The 15,575-nt window shown below is 56.0% G+C and overlaps 1 protein-coding gene across 2 annotated transcripts; it reads left to right on the forward strand.

The window, feature by feature from the left end:
• The first annotated feature begins 5,708 nt into the window (after positions 1-5,708).
• Positions 5,709-10,260, forward strand: RPL38 (ribosomal protein L38). 2 transcript variants are annotated; one of them, XM_039229823.1, is made up of 5 exons: positions 5,709-5,774; positions 5,986-6,024; positions 6,189-6,249; positions 9,367-9,489; positions 10,193-10,260. In XM_039229823.1, exons 2-5 carry the CDS (start codon positions 6,022-6,024, stop codon positions 10,216-10,218), a joined length of 213 nt encoding a protein of 70 aa, XP_039085754.1. In that variant the 5' UTR covers positions 5,709-5,774; positions 5,986-6,021; the 3' UTR covers positions 10,219-10,260. The 2 variants fall into 2 exon arrangements, with proteins under 2 accessions (XP_039085754.1, XP_039085752.1); XM_039229821.1 differs by having other exon boundaries at positions 5,721-5,792.
• Positions 10,261-15,575: the final 5,315 nt, after the last annotated feature.

Here is a 15,575-nt window from a genome sequence, read left to right on the forward strand (position 1 = left end):
CCCCCCCACGCATGCACACCCCAGGTTCCGAGGGTGTTATCCGTGCCATCCTGCCCCCCGCCCCCGCCCCTTCCCCCATCCCGGTCTCCATTAACACCGCTAATACAAGAGATCTGGGCTCCTTCCTGGCAGAGGGGACCCCAGACCCAGGACATCACTGCCGAGGGAAGGGTCTTCTGTCACTCTCACCCAACATGCTCCCTGGGCCTCGGGATTTATGGACTTTCATTTTCCCAGATCCTCAGCCGCATCCTTTCCTTCCCTCTGGCCAGCCAGGGTGTTTATCTCCCATCCCTTCAGCCCCCTCTCCCCCTCCCCTGGTTTTTAATTTGGAGCATCCGTCTGGAGCATCCTGAGATGGGGACGTCTGCAGTGTGAACGCACTGAACTGCTGACAGCTCTATTGATTTTCTCTCTCCCGCTGCATAATGCAAGATATATACAAGCCGATAGGCTGGCCCCTGTCCCTTACTTTGAAGGGACTGTGCCCTTCCTCTTTCTCACTCCAACGTCCCCTCACCCCAGCACACGTTGATATATAGGAGGGGTACTTGTCCTTTACACTCTAGATAGATTCCCTTTCTCCAGATATTATTTTCCTCACTGGTAGACGGCGTCTAATCCATCCTTTTTACGGTAGCAGATTGGACACTGGAAGCAGTTCACGGACTGAGAGGAGCCAGTGGAGGGAGGCAGGGGCTGTGAGGAGGTGTCATCAGTTGGTGCCCCCGCCGGAGAAGCCCAGGCAGGTGCCCTCTACCTGTCTCAACCAGCGCTGGGGAGGGAGGACCCCGCCACTGAGGCTGGCCAGCTCTCCTCCAGGCTGTGGCTCTGCAAATCCACCCCTAATTCCTGCCCTGGACTCACATTCAATTAACAGTTACAGAGCCAGCTGCTGGGCTAAGCACTTTCCGCTCCTCGGTCGTCATATCTTCTGGTTTCTCATAAGCAGGGCAGCCAAGGACGGTTGTGCAGGCTCCGCACAATTGGCACAGTGGCCCAGAAGCCTTGGCAGGAGCAAATAATGTCCCTCTGTGATAGAGACGGGCTCAGAGATGCCACTGAGGCTCAACGTCTCCCAGCCAGACACAGGGTCTGAACTTGAGACTGTCAGTCTCCAGAAACAGTTTTCTTCCCATCCTATGTCACGGGTGCCTCCTCCAGGAAGACCTCTTGGATTGATGCCACCCGGTTGGACTGCTTCCTCCTTCCAGCCCCCCTGGAACGCATTTGCCTTGAGGTTTTGCACATCATGGCAGGCTGCTCCGAGGGTGCTGGGTGGGTTTTCTCTCTTATGAATCGGCGTCATGGTTACTTCCTCCTGGAGGATTTCCCTGGGCCCGCCCTAGCCCCAGCCTGGGTTAGTCCCCCATCCCCCCCTCCCCAGTCCCACATGGAGAAACACTACTGGACACACAGCCCTGACGCATCACTGCCTTCCCTGCTAGTCTGGGAGTTCCCTGAGATGGGAACAGAGATCGAAAGGATCTGGTTTCTGTGTTGAGACCCCTGTGCAGGGTGGGGGCGCTGGCACAAAGCTGGAGTGACACAGACTTGTCCTGAACGATGTTGCTGTGACAGAGAAAGCACCCATCACAGTGCCTGGCTGCCAGTGGCCTCTCTAAAAATGACTGGAATCCATTTACTCCATCAATGAACTCTCTGGGCAGGTGGCGGTTTGCCGTCTTACCTGTCCCTGAAGGTGGAGTTGGGGGATGGCGCCTTTTCTCTCACCCCGCCCTCCCCCACACCAGACCTGCGCCAGGTGGGTAGGGGTGGGGATGGCTAAGCATCCTGCAACAGCCAGCGGCTCCGCCCCAGCAGAGAGCGCCCCAGCCCCGAAGGTCAGGAGTGCCCAGTTTGAGAAACCCCATTCCAGCCTGACCAGTCACGCTTTGGGTTTCTGACTCAGGGGCCCTGAGGTTCTCTCCAACTGGGGAGGGGGGCCTGGAGGAGGGGAGTCACCCATGTTCCTTCAGTCTCACCCTCCTGGCTTCCCCCAAGAAAGCACCAGCCCCAACACCCACCTGGCTCTTTCCCTCCCTCCCCATCCTTTTCCCAGGTAGCCACACTCAGCCAGACGGAAGGCAGCCTCTCCTCTGCTGAAAACACGCAGGGTTTATTTTATTTTACTTTTTATTTTTTTTAAGTTTATGTATTTATTTTGAGGCAGCATGAGACAGCATGAGAGAGGAAGGGGCAGGGAGAGGGATGGAGAGGGGGAGAGAGAGAGAGACAGACAGACAGAGAGAGAGAGAGAGAGAGAGAGAGAGAGAGAATCCCAAGCAGGCTCCGCACTGTCAGTGCAGAGCCCAGTGCAGGACTCGAACCCACGAATGGTAAGATCATGACCTGAGCTGAAACCCAAGAATCGGACACTTAACCGACTGCGCCCCCCGGGCGCCCCCTGCAGGATTTAATAAACAGCTTCCTTCCGAGGTGGCTGGAAGGCCAAAGGCTCAGGCCACACACACACACACACACACACACACACACACACACACACAGAGGCCTCTTGGGGATTATTAAACGAGATAGCATATCCGAAAGCACCCCCGTCAGGTACCAAATACCGCGCCTGTCATTCATACCAGCTCTGGCAGCCCGGGCTTCAGAAGGCAGCAAGGGGCTGTTGTTCCTTTAGGTTCCATTTCCAGTCATGGCCTTGATGCGCCCCCTGGCGGCTGTGACACTACACCCGCGGCAGGGGCTGTTTCCAGACCTCCCGGAGCAAGTGGGGGTCACAGGAACTTCAGCTTTTTCAGTTAATCCATGAGGCTTCACCGCACCCCGTGAGGAAAGAGAGAGGTAGATACCCACCCCCACCCCCACATCGCATCAGGAGCAAGTAAGTGAAGGAGGCAAGCCAGGAACCAGCCACAGGCCATTGTGCCTTGATGCCCAAGGTGGGCAAGCCCAGGGTGCCAGGCAGACCCACAGAGCAGCTTGGGGTGCCACTCCTCTACCCCTGCTCCCCCAAGCCGACCATGAGCTCCCCCACTGGAGGACCCCCATGAAGCCCCTAGAGGAGCTCACTCCTCATCTCGTACTGCCCTTGGCTCTCTGGGTGTGTGCTGCATGGAACAGCGAATCCCACCAGCCTTTCCCTCTGCGGACTTCCTGCCCCTCGCAGTGGGTCCGGCTCACCCATTCCCAGCAGGTCTGAAAGGACCCCGAGCCCAAGGTGTGGCTTTCCAGAGGGAGAGGACCAGAGGCTGCAGGTGAGGCTGGAATGAGACCACCGCTCCCACCCCAGGGCCCCCTCCAACCTCTTCTCCCCACCCCCACCCCCAGACCCTACTGGCCACACTGAACTATTTCCAGAAACCGAGCTATGCGGGAACACGGAAGGCTGCCTCTCAAGTCTGCAGGGCCCACGCGGGGCCCCCGTTGCATTTCCTGTGCTGCGTGGGGCTCAGTGCCACCAGTGCAGCGTCCAGCCTCCGCTCCGAGACACTCACTTTGGCTGTCCCCTGACCATCGGGGTCATCTGTCCATGAAGCATGACGAACGTCCCTTAGGCTTCTTGCCTCACTTTCCAGGAGCTGCTGTTTATTTTACTAGTTGTGCCCCTTGCGGGGCCGGAGGGAACTTTAGGTACTTGAGCAAATCTGCCTTCGTGTTCTGTTACTACACATCTATGTTCTCTTATGATACAAGTCAAGAGGGTGAGCGTCTGTCTCTGGGATCGCCGCCCAAAGGGAGGGTCAGCCCTTCCCCTGTCCCCTGTCCCTGAAGGTCCTGTAGTGGACAGAAGCACTGGGCATTCAGTCAACAAATATTTTGCAGACCTACTATGTGCTGAGCGCTGCTTTGTCCTAACTCATTCCTCTCTCCCTCCCTCTCTTCCTCCAGCCCTTCCTTCATTCTCACTTCATTTAGTGAGTGATTTCAGACGACAGAAGGTTCCCTGGTGGTGCTGACAGCCACGCAACACAGGAAGCCCACAAGGAGCCCAGGGTGGACCCGCAGGAGATGGAGATCACAGAACCCTGTGATGTCAGCAGGAACTACTGTTGTGTCCACAGACACTGAATTTTGCGAGTTATCAAGGGGATGCTGAGCCCCATTCTTGTCTTCAAAGAAAAGACGGCGCAAATGTCTCAGAAGTTTAATACTGTCACACAGTCTGTCGGGAGTGTGTCTGCTGTGCCAGTGACGAGTGACAGGGGTCAGAGGGGAAGGGTCCTGCCTGAAGGTGGGGGTGGAAGCTGGACAGGACTCAGTATCAGAGGGGACAGCAGAGAAAGGCACCTGGAGCCAAGAGGTGCCAATTGGTTGGGCCGAAAAGCTGGCTGCTTGTGGCTGAGCAGTAGGGGACAAAAGACCAGGCAGTCACCAGCCTTGGATGGAGAAGGGCTGGCAAAGCCAGGCTGAGGCATTCGGGCATGTTTTTCTCAGGTCAGAGCTGAGGCTCCCATGATTCCCAGGCTGGACCCCAACCTTCAGATGATTTAAAATTAGGCTCCTGCCAATTAACATGCCCGACTGTTAATACCCAGATACATCTGTATTTATACATAGTTTGGCTTCTCTTAAAAGGCTCCCTAGCACAGTTGGGGCCCTTCGTGATTTCCCTGGGGCAAAGACTGTCAGTTTATCCTTCCCTGTGTCCCCCAGAAAGAGGCTCAAGCTGGGCTTATCTAACAGAAGGCAGGGAGAGAGGGAGGGAAGGATGGAGGAGAGTAAGTTCAAAGCAAAGTTCATGGTGAAGTACTCTTTGTCTTCAGGTGAGCTGCTCTGTAATAATAAGCGCACGGCAATTACATTCTGTCGTGCAGTTATTAAATTTGGGGGGAAACAAATATAATAAAATGTAGACATTTGTAGAGAGGTTGAAAATCGAATAAGAGTGGAAGATAAAAATAAGGTCGATACCCTCAGGTTTCCCAGAGCCTGCCTGAAAAGACGTTGTATGAGAGCTGAGGGTAAATGCCTGCGGAGAAAATAAGGCCAGGCATGGGATGGAGGCTGGGAGGAACCGCGAGGGCACAGGAAAGGTCCTGCCCAGACCTGCCAGCCCGTTTCAGGTGCACGGCCTCCGAAAGCAGTGGCGGGGAGCCTGGGCCTAGGATCCAACCCCCGTGGGGTTCAAGTCCTGGCTTCAGTTTTCTCCGAAAGGACAAACCTTCATTCTCCCCATGGGTAAAACTGGGGTATCAACAAGAGCCACCTCTCACAGGTGCTCCTGGCGATCAGAGGCCCCACGGGTAAAGTGCTTAGCACAGGGGATGCCCTGTATACGCGCTCCATAATTGTCAGCTATTTGAAGTGTTAGTTTATCCTTACTGGACACCAGTTCTTAAATGAATTGGAAACGGCATGATGGATTAGACATCGGCGGAGAAGATGATCAGACAGAAATGTGAGAAACCCCTAGAAAGAAGTTCTAAGATGTACATAAGAGGATCCCTTTATTTAAATAGGAAAGTCTTTGCGTAGATGCCAGACACACAGATCTAATGAAAATAGTAGATAATTAGTGTTCGGTCTTTAAATCGGATCTGAAATAAAGCCTAGGAAAGCCCAGGTGAGGGGCTGGGGGTGGGAAAGGTAAAGAGAATTAAGAGAGGAGGGAGGCGGCCCATTTCAGTCCTCGATCTGCACTTTTCATATAGGCCAGAAGGGGGCAGAGATGCTGCAACGGGAAGGATAAACGCCTATGTAATGCTTGACCCTTTGCAGACACCGTACCCAGTTTCCTTCGGGGGAGGGTTTAACAGCCAGGAAACGGAAGTCTCGTTCTTTTCCGGCCTCTCTTCTTACTGTTTGCCGTGAGTGTCTCTTGGGCGGTAAGCGGGACTCTGGCGGGTAATCCGGGGTAATCCACGACGGAGTGGGGCCTGAGGAACTCGAGTGTGGATTGAGGGTGCGGGGGAGGAGTATGGAGTGCGACGGGGTCGGCATTTCGGGGGGGATGGGGAAGAGAAGCGTGGGTCGTCACTCCCCGCACCCTGTTGACGCCAACGTCTGTTTTCTCCGCAGGTGCCGGCCGCGCGCTCGCCTGCGCCCCTCGTAACCATGGTGAGTACGGCCCCTGCCGGGACCTTCCGGGAAAGGCGCTGGGCCCCCGCGGCGGGAGCGCCTAAGCGGGGGTCTCCGATCCCCGCTAGGGGCTGGTGGCGGGGGTCAAGTCACGGCCAGAAAAAGCGTGTCTGCAGCTCATGGCTCGTTTCTTTGTGTTGCAGCCTCGCAAAATTGAAGAAATCAAGGATTTTCTGCTCACGGCCCGGCGAAAGGATGCCAAGTGTAAGTGGGCGCCTTCACCGTGCGAGAGGGCGGAGTGGTGGTGGTGGCGCGCGCGTGGGGCGGCCCCTACCCCGAGCGCCGTCCCCGAGGAGGCTGTTGCGGAGAGCGGTGGTTCTACGGCGCTTCCCGAAGGAAAACCTCGTTGGGCAGCGTGTTTCCTCCCTCCCTCGGCTAATTGTGAACGTTGTAGGAGCCGTGCGTAGTTAAAACAGGAGGTGCGTCCCGAGTAGAAGCCTTGCTGGGTGGGGGTCCGGAAAGGTGGGTTTCCGAACCCTTACTCCGGTGCAGCAGGCTGGGCTGTGGGCCCGCGGCGGCCGGTGTCCTCGTGATTGACACGTGGGACTTGGTTTCCCGATGTGTGAATAAGGGAAAGGGAGGGGTGTTGAGGTCCGAAGCCTAAAACCGCAAGCGTGGCCGCGGTGCCCGCGTGATATTGGGGTTTGCAGCACGTGTGGGAGGGAGTTCTGTTCTCCCTTCGTTGTAGTTTCGAGAGGTTTGAGGGCTTGTGCTTAACGCGGGGTAGATCTTGACTTTATGCCTTGGAGGGAGGGTGGTTTATAGTTCGAGCGAGCAGGGAGGGAGGAGAGCGAATCTTAGCAGGCTCCACGCGCAGCAGAGTCCCAACTCGGGCTCAACTCAGGACGCTGGGATGGTGACTTGAGCTGAAACCAAGCGATTGGTGGTCCTTCAACCGCCCCCCGGGCACCCTTTTGGAGTTTTTTCTGTTTTGTTTTCTTTTGTTGTTTGTTTGTTTTTTAGCCCGGAGTCCTCTCTGCTACATCAGATACTCCGAGATAATCTGTGGAAGTGGAGCTGTGGATGGAGGCAGCTCGGGCCCTGGCTGTCCTGTCCCATGGCTTGTCCTGGGAAGGATGGTGGGCGGGGAGAGCTTTCTAAGGGGGAGGGGGTCCCAGTGCCCCTGTTACCTTTGATCCTCTGGTACTGTTTGTGATGGTGGCCATCTGTGGGAACAAGTAGCTTCTGGTACAAGAACGCCTGTCTGTCTGAGGGTCCTGGCGGCCGCAGGCGACTGGTTCACATCCCAGGTCTGTCGGCAAGTAGCCGTCCTCATTCACTTAAACAACACATTACCCTTTGATTCAGTTGAAGGCGGGATGCTAGCATCTGTCCTGTGGGATTGGTGCCAGGGTCACATCAGAGGGTCCTTTAGAAACTTTACTACGGTGAAGAAATGGCACCAAATCCGACAGATCGGTTGGTGTTTGACTTTGGGGCCTGGTTTTACAGTGTGGCCTGGGAGGTCCGAGTTCCGGTCCTGCAGACACGATAGGGTGTGATAGGGTGTTCCGTGTCCAGACTGAAGGTAAAAATATGCATAATAGGAAGTTTATTTTTTTTGTTTTTAAGTTCATTTAATTTAAGAGTCGAGTGCACGCATGGGGCGGGGCAGAGAGAATCCCAAGCAGGTCCTGTACTGTCTGTGCGGAGCCTGATGCAGGGCTCGGTCTCAAGAACCATGAGATCGTGGCCTGAGCCAAAGTCGAGTGAGACACTTCACCGAATGAGCCCCGGTGAAGCGTAATTACTGTAAGTGTTCAGGTCACTGGCCCCAGTGCCTGCTCTCCATGCTCCGCCACGATGTCGGAGCGCTGGATCTTGAAAAACTGAGCTGCACCCGCAAAGCGGTAACTCCCCGCCCTCTCCCTGCAATCCCTGGCAGCTGCCATTTTACTTTCGTCATGGACTGTTCCAGATCCCTCCTGTGAGCAAGAACCGGGTCTGTGCTCTCGTGACTGGCTTGCTTCGTTGGCGTGGCGCCTTCGGGGTTCTGGCATCTGTCAGAATTCCCTCTTTGAGGCGAATGATCCATCGCATGGATGTGCCGCGTTGGGGTCGGTGGGCATTCGGTTTCTACTTTTTGGCTTTTGACTCTTGCCTCGAACGCTGGTGTGCAGTCTCCTGTCCCTGCTCTCGGCCCTCCTGGGTGCGTGCCCGGAAGTGGGGTTACTGCACGCCCTGATGTTGGATAAACATTTTTTCTTCAAAAGATCCGTGGGCATCACCCACAGACGGGTCACCGGGTTCACAGGCATGCAGCAGCCGCTGGGGGCAGTGCAGTGTCCTTGGCTGTGACACACGCGGGTGTTATATAGCACAGCAGGTTGGTGTGAATGAAAGCCCGGGTTTCTGAGTGTGTTAAAACATCAGCAGAGGCAGCCATTGCCTGGGGCGGGCTTCAGTGCTGCTTCCCGTGCTGTGGCCTCTGTCTCCAGCACTCACTGGCAGACGCCCGAGTTGTGGCTTGTGAGTCCAAGTTAATCTCGTGCTGCGTCCGTGGGGGCTGATTGCTTGTGTATCCGTCTGGTCAGGTGCTTGGGCTGAGCCGCTGGAGCCCTGCCTTCCATAGTCTCCAGGCTCTTGATGGAGGTCGATAATCCACTGGTGACGGTAGTGCATTCTGGGGAGTGTGTGCTGCCCTGGAGTTGGGTGGGCACAAGAAACATGTAACGTGCAGGGAGTGAGCGGCCACGGGCAGCAAATCTCCAGCCCTGCCCTGCTAACTTGGGTTACACTTGGGGCTCCTTGTGGTCACGCTGTGGTCCTGGGAGAGGATTTGGTGGTAGGAAAGAGGCTGGAAAACGGGTTTCATGAATTTAAGGGAAAGCCTTAGCACGTGTCTCACTGCAGGTGATGGGGTCCTGAAGCAAGCTGTTCCCGTTGTCCCAGGGAAGAGAACTGGAGGGAAATGCAGTGTCTTGTTTTGAGGGAGACAGACAGACAGACAGACAGATCCTACATACTGGAGGGAGAGGGAGGGACAGAATCCCAAGCAGGCTTCACGCTCAGTGCAGCCCACAGGCCTCGGTCTCATGAGCCTGGGATCATGACCTGAGCCAAATTTAATAGCTGGGCACTTAACCGACTGAGCCACCCAGATGCCCTGGGAAATACAGGTTTCTGACAACTCTTTAAATAGTGAAGCCGTAGAGGGTCTCTTGTTTTCTCTTTCAGCAGAGGCCGGGCGCAGGGAAGGAGCACTGCCCTGTCCGGGGTTGCGGTCCAGAGCGCCGCTTTCTGCATAAATGCAAAGCAGGTGAACCCCGTGACGTCTCTTTTGTGACACAATTTAATTACTCATTCTGGTCTGTTTGGTAGCTGTCAAGATCAAGAAAAACAAGGATAACGTGAAGTTTAAAGTCCGCTGCAGCAGGTACCTTTACACGCTGGTCATCACAGACAAGGAGAAGGCAGAGAAACTGAAGCAGTCGCTGCCCCCAGGTGAGTGAGTCTGAGGCCGGGGGCCGGGGCACCAGAAATGTGGAACGTGCGTGTGTCTCCATCTCGTTCCTTGAGGTGTCCCCAGACTTCGGAAGGTGCATTTGTGGCGCGTCCCAAGTATCTCTTCTTGCTGTTGGCCGTGCAAGGGGTGAATAGTCGTGACTTTCAGAGTTCGTCCCATACCGGGAATCGTGTCCTTGGGGTTGGGGGGACAGTTTGTTTTGTTGCCGGTCGTGCTTTTCTCATGCATTGTGGGCAACTCGTTCCCTTCTCCCCACGGCCCTGCAAGGTGCTGACTGTACTGGCCCCCAGTGGTGCGGGTCGGGAAATGAAATACTGCAGGCCATGAGCACAGGTTAGACAGGGCCCATCCTGCTGGGGGAGGACCTGGCGCGAGTGCTGAGTGCCCCCAGGGTCCGCCTCCTGCCTCTTCACAGTGAGAAGTCAGCGGGTACGGCCTGGCCTTGTCACTGCTTGAGACCTTCCTGAAGGCTGAGAGAGGGAATGTGTTTTGTTTTGTATGTTGTGGTTGGTGTTGTTACCTTCGTTGTGAAACACTTAATACTTGGAGCAGAGGCACCCTGGTATGCTTAATTCCTGAACTTCATTAGTTCTCTTTAGTGTAAGTACAGAATCAGACAAGAGTAATTCAAAATAAAACATATGTTCTAGATGGCTCACTTTCGTATCTCTTTTCTCCTAGGTTTGGCAGTAAAGGAGCTGAAATGAACCCGGCACACTGATTTGAACTGTATTAAAATTTTAAAAATTCTTAAAGTGTCCTTTGTCTTTGAGGCGGGAAGGGAATTACCACTTGGTCACGGCTTTTGGTGGGAACAGGCTGGGGGCCCGGGTTGCTACCTCCTTGTGTCCCTGATCTTTGACTGTGATCCCAATGGACAAATAGCCTAAGTTTGAAAATAAATAGATGGAACTGGAAAAGCCAGATATTTGTGGAAGGAAGCCAGCACACCCTCGTGGGATTTACCAGTCACTTAGGTAAAGTGAGCTTCCCGAGAATGAAAATGATAGTTACAGGTGGAGTTGATTAGCCTTGGAAGTACTGAGCCTCCCACCAGAGTGCTGCTTTCTCTTCCACCGCGTGGAAGGTTCCCCTGGCGCAGGGGCAGGCCTGAGGCTTTTCGTCCAGACTGAGATGGTTTCCTAAGTGCTGCTGCTCGAGGTAAAGTGGAGCGTAGGAACGTGTGGTATGGGATGAGATGATTGCTGCCAACAGAGGAGCCTTAGTCTAGCGAACTGGGCCAGGCTTTCCAGGGAGGAGGGGACAGGAAACATCCTGGGACTGATGGGTGGGGCACCTGGGGGGCCAGTCAGTTAAGCGTCTGACTTCCGCTCAGGTCGTGATCTCACAGTTTGTGGGTTCGAGCCCTGCATCAGGCTGTGTGCCGACAGCTCAGAGCCCGGAGCCTGTTCCAGATTCTGTGTCTTTTTCTCTCTGGCCCTCCCCTGCTCACGCTCGATCTCAGAAATTTAAAAAAAAAAAAAAAAAAAAACAGTGATGGTTAGGGGTTGGAGCCAGGGCTCCTGCCCCAGATCTGAGCCTGGGCCTCACGGCAGTGGGTGAACATGGAGTTCACAGGGGTGGGGGGCGTGCATGGGCCAAACAGGCCCCTGAGCCCCACTCCCGGCCGAGCAGCGTGCGGGCCCCGCGGCCCCTGAGCCCCACTCCCGGCTGAGCAGCGTGCGGCCCCGCGCAGCCCGCGCTCCTTGCAGGTTCAGTCCAGGTCCTACCACTTGCCCGCCAGCACGACCTCGAGAAATTGCCTCCCCGTTGAGCACCGTGCCCTGGTACCAGCCCCGGGGAGGAGCTGCAAACCCACTGCCCCTTGACCTTTGAGTCCCCGTGGACGAGTCCCGCAGGGATGGGACTGAGCTCACACAGAGACCCAAGCTTCCCTTTGATAGTAGACGTTGGTGCTCCAGGGCCGGCAGGTGCCCTGTGCCACAGCAGGTCAGGAAGCCCCCTGGACCCCCCCCCCCCCCCCCGTGAGGACGCCCGGTGGGGTTGTGCAGGTGCTGTATGATGCACAGATTGGAAGAAGAAAACACAGGCCGGCCAGGCAAGTGCCTCCACACGCGGTGATCGGTATGAGTCCTGTGGGCTCCCGCGTGCCAGCCCCACACGTGGCTGCGTGAGGTTCGCCGGACCGCCTTTCCCGGCGTGGCCTGAGCTGCCGCACGGACGGTTCCGGCACAGAACTGTTGACCCCCCGGTTTCTTGTAAGGGTAGAGGAGCTAATAGGAAAGGTTTGGAAGCCTCTCTGGCGCCTGGCCATTCTGAGATGAATGGGGGCCGTGTCAGGATAGGCCACAAGGTGGCGACACACTACAACAAATGAGCCATCTCCAGGGTTGGTTGACCAGATCAAATCCATTCCCAAGCAGCTAAGTGCCTGAATTCATTGGTTGATTTATTGTTTTTCTTTTCCTATAGAAACTTTAAGAGTGTAAGGGGGGTTTTGAGTCCAGTCTTGAGCGGCCTGGGTTTTTTCCCGGAGGGGTCCATGGGCTCTCAGTGGTCACTGACCAACCCAGAAAGGAGCACCTTCCGTGGCTCCCAGTCTTCCCCATTCTTTGGGTGTTTGAGATTCCCAGGAAGAGGCGGGCTTACCCCTCGGGCTCCCTTTGTCCCAGCACATTGTCCAGAGACCAGCCCCAGCTCCTAGGAGACAAGCCCTGTGGACGTTTGTCTGGCCTCCATGTATAGAGAACGCACCTTTTAATGCCGCGGATCTCAGTGGGTCTCAGCACTGGCTCGTGCCTTGGAGCCATTTGGGGCACTTTTTCAGAATTCAACACTGCAGGGATTCTGATTCAGTAGGTTTGAGGCCTAGGTGTGTTCTAGGCCCTCAGGTGGCCGGGGTCACCCGCCGCTTCGCTGAGGTCGGCTTGTAGGCTCGGGTGAGGTCGTTCCTGTCGCACACCAGCCGAAAGGCCACGTGTGGGCCACAGCGGCCAGTTTGGAATGGGCGCAGCTGCTGTTCTCACTTCAACTCCATAAAGAGTCCCAGGAGGTCTCCTGCTCCAGTTCTGCGGTTTTGCTTCTCCGGCTGGACTGCCGAGGTCAGCAGGCCTCTGGGGAAGTGGCTAGAAGGATCACAGTTGGTCACTGCCTCGCTGGGTGCAGACTGGCCCAGCAGGTTTGGGTGATCCCCGCTGCACCCAAGTGGCTGCAGTGATGGCCTTGAGGGCGAGCCTTTGTAGTTGGTCAGGTGTGTGCAGGCCTGCCCCTTGCCTCACCCCCTCCCTCTCTGGGGACCGAGCCCCAGCTCTGGCCGGAGGCCCCTGCACCAGGTTCAAGGTCAATCCCCCCAAGGTGAGACAGGCCACTTCCCAGGAGGCAGACCCCTCCCACTTGAGGTCTCCGGCTTCTCCCCTAAAGCACTTACAGTTTGCTGCTGAGATCTAACCTAAAGGAATGCCAAATCCTCAAACCTCTGAAGTATTCCAGGGTCAGCAGCTGGAGCCTTCTGCGCAGAGGGATGGGGACGGGGGGGGGGGGGCCATGTGTGCCGCACCCGAGCGGAGCGAGCTCCAGGGCCGTGGCTTCTCGTCCCCGCCTGCCCAGGGCCCTGGGACATCGCTCCGGGTACATTTTCCTCTGCAAGCAGCCATGGCCGTCAAAGACCAAACTCCATGTGTGAAATGGCCCTTGCCTATCTCTCCCCATCTTATTTTTTTTTAATAAAGGTATTGGGGCGCCTGGGTGGCTCAGTCGGTTAAGCGTCCAACTTCAGCTCAGGTCATGATCTCACGGTTCGTGGGTTTGAGCCCCACATTGGGCTCTTTGCTGATAGCTCAGAGCCTGGAGCCTGTTTCAGATTCTGTGTCTCCTTCTCTCTTTGCCCCTCCCCTGCTCACACTCTGTCTCTCCCTGTCTCAAAAATAAATAAACATTAAAAATAATTAAAATAAAATAAAGGTATTTATTTTAAAGTAAAGCTTCTTGAGGTGTAATTTACAGCGAAATTCACCTTTTTAGCGTACAGTTCTATGAAATTTGACAAACGTTTATAACAGGAGAACCACCACTGCAATCAATGTTTCTGTCACCCAGAAAAGTTCCCTCTTACCACCCCCACCCCCGGGGGGCGATCAGCCCTGATCTGATCCCTGCCCCTGCAGTTCCCCATCTCTCCTTGCCATCCCCTCCTCACTACCCGCCCCCCGCATCAGAGGACTCTGGGATTGTCCCCTTCTACACCATTACGCTATATCTTGGCTCAGAATCCTCCCCTAGGACACCCCGAGTTAAAAGCCCCCCCTTACTTCCCAACACCAGACTCTTGAAAGCACTGACCCCTCCCCCCTGAGTGGGGTCAGGGCTGCCTCTCCTCCCAGTAAACTCTAGACCCCATGCAGACAGGAGCATGGGTGTTTCATTCATCGCCGTATCCCCTAGAACAGAGAAGGGGCTCAAAGTTTGTTGGATTAATGAAAGCTCCTACGGGGAAAGGCATGGCGTCTGGCCTTCTGTGCCTCCTGGGCGCCTCCGCTTTGGGCATGTGTGGATGAGATGGCCACACCCAGGCTCTGACTGTCACCCGACCACAGATCCGCACTCCCTCTCCTGGCCCCTGGACCCTCTATGGGGGTCATCATAGGGACGTCAGTGGTCCACCTTCCTCAGGCTGCCACGCTTTCAGGGCACCCAGCTCCCCAAGCCGGAAACTCAGGAGTCTCTCTGGAGTCCCCCTCTTCACTCCAGCTCTCCCCGCCTCGCGACCACCCATGAGACTGTCCCACCCCAGCACGACGCGTCCTTAACTCCTCCACTCCCACTTACCCCCTGACCTCATCCTTGTCTCAAGCCTCACCTCTCCTCACCCGCCCCTGGCGTCCTGCGGCCACACCACGGTGTTGGTGTTTGCAGTTCCTGAACCGACCTTCTCACGCCTGGGACCCTGCATACTCGGGCCAGGCGCCCACAAGGCTTTACCCGATCACCGACTACCGCCAACTCGATCCTGATGTGCCGACTCCACTCTGCTTTACTTTTCTCCAAAGCCCTCTCTCTAAGATGGCAGTTTGCATCTTTCTGTGTGCGCTGCTGTTACCAGCCACCCACTTGAGCGCAATGCCCTCTGGCCAAGGGTTTCCGTGGGCTCTGTTAAGTGCCTGCAGTGCCCAGCACATAGTAGCTGCTCAGTAAATGAATGCTGTTGATGGTCTTGTGTGTTCCTCCCCCCCGCTCCCCGTTCCCCCACCCACACCCAGATGTCCAGTGCTCTCCTACCCTCCCCACTGGTCAGCTGGAGGGGCCCTTCCCCAGGGACCTCCTTACACCTTCCCCAAAGAATCAAACTGCTTTTCTCAGGCTCCAGTGTTTCCAAAGCCGAATGTCAGTTGTTTGGGCAGATGGGCTGGGCGCTCCCAGGACAGAACCACATCTTCCTTCTCAGTCCGCGGAGTTTACAAAATGGGCGCTCACTAAATGATTGGGAGTGAATTTAGAACTAGTGACCCAGGGGCAGACTTGCTCCCTGCTGACCCCAATCTGCCAGCTTACTTACTCTCCTCTGGGAGCCCTAGGAACGGCTGCCTCAACTCTCAGGCCGGGATGGCACTGCTCGCAGTGCTCACTGACCATCTACATCCTGATTTTGTAAAAATAATGAGAACCCAGGGACCTGGAGACTGCAGTGAAGAAACAGGAGGGGTGGGGGGGCCTGGGTGGCTCAGTCAGCTGAGCCTGGGACTCTCGATTTCAGTTCAGGTCATGATTGCAGAGTTTGTGTGCTGACAGCTTGGAGCCTGATTGGGATTCTCTCCCCCTCTCTGCCCCTCTCTCTCTCTCTCTCTCTCTTTCTCTCTCTCTGTCTCTCAAAACAAATCAGTTTTAAAAACAACAGGAGATCCTTCCACCTCTTTGGCCCCTGGGGCCAGGACAGAATCCACAGCAGGAAAAAGCTGCGGATTCCAGGGCCGACCCCCTGCAGCCAGAGGGCGCGCCCAGAGTGGGGGTCGAGTCCGGGAGGGGTGGGGCGGGGCGGGGCCTGCATCGGGGCGGGGCCGGGGCGGGGCCGGGGCGGGCGTCCCGGGCAGGGTAGCGGCGGCGACGGCAG

The sequence above is a fragment of the Hyaena hyaena genome, unplaced genomic scaffold (genome assembly GCF_003009895.1).
Source record: "Hyaena hyaena isolate Hyena2069 unplaced genomic scaffold, ASM300989v1 scaffold_39, whole genome shotgun sequence".
NCBI classification, from domain to species: Eukaryota; Metazoa; Chordata; class Mammalia; order Carnivora; family Hyaenidae; genus Hyaena; species Hyaena hyaena.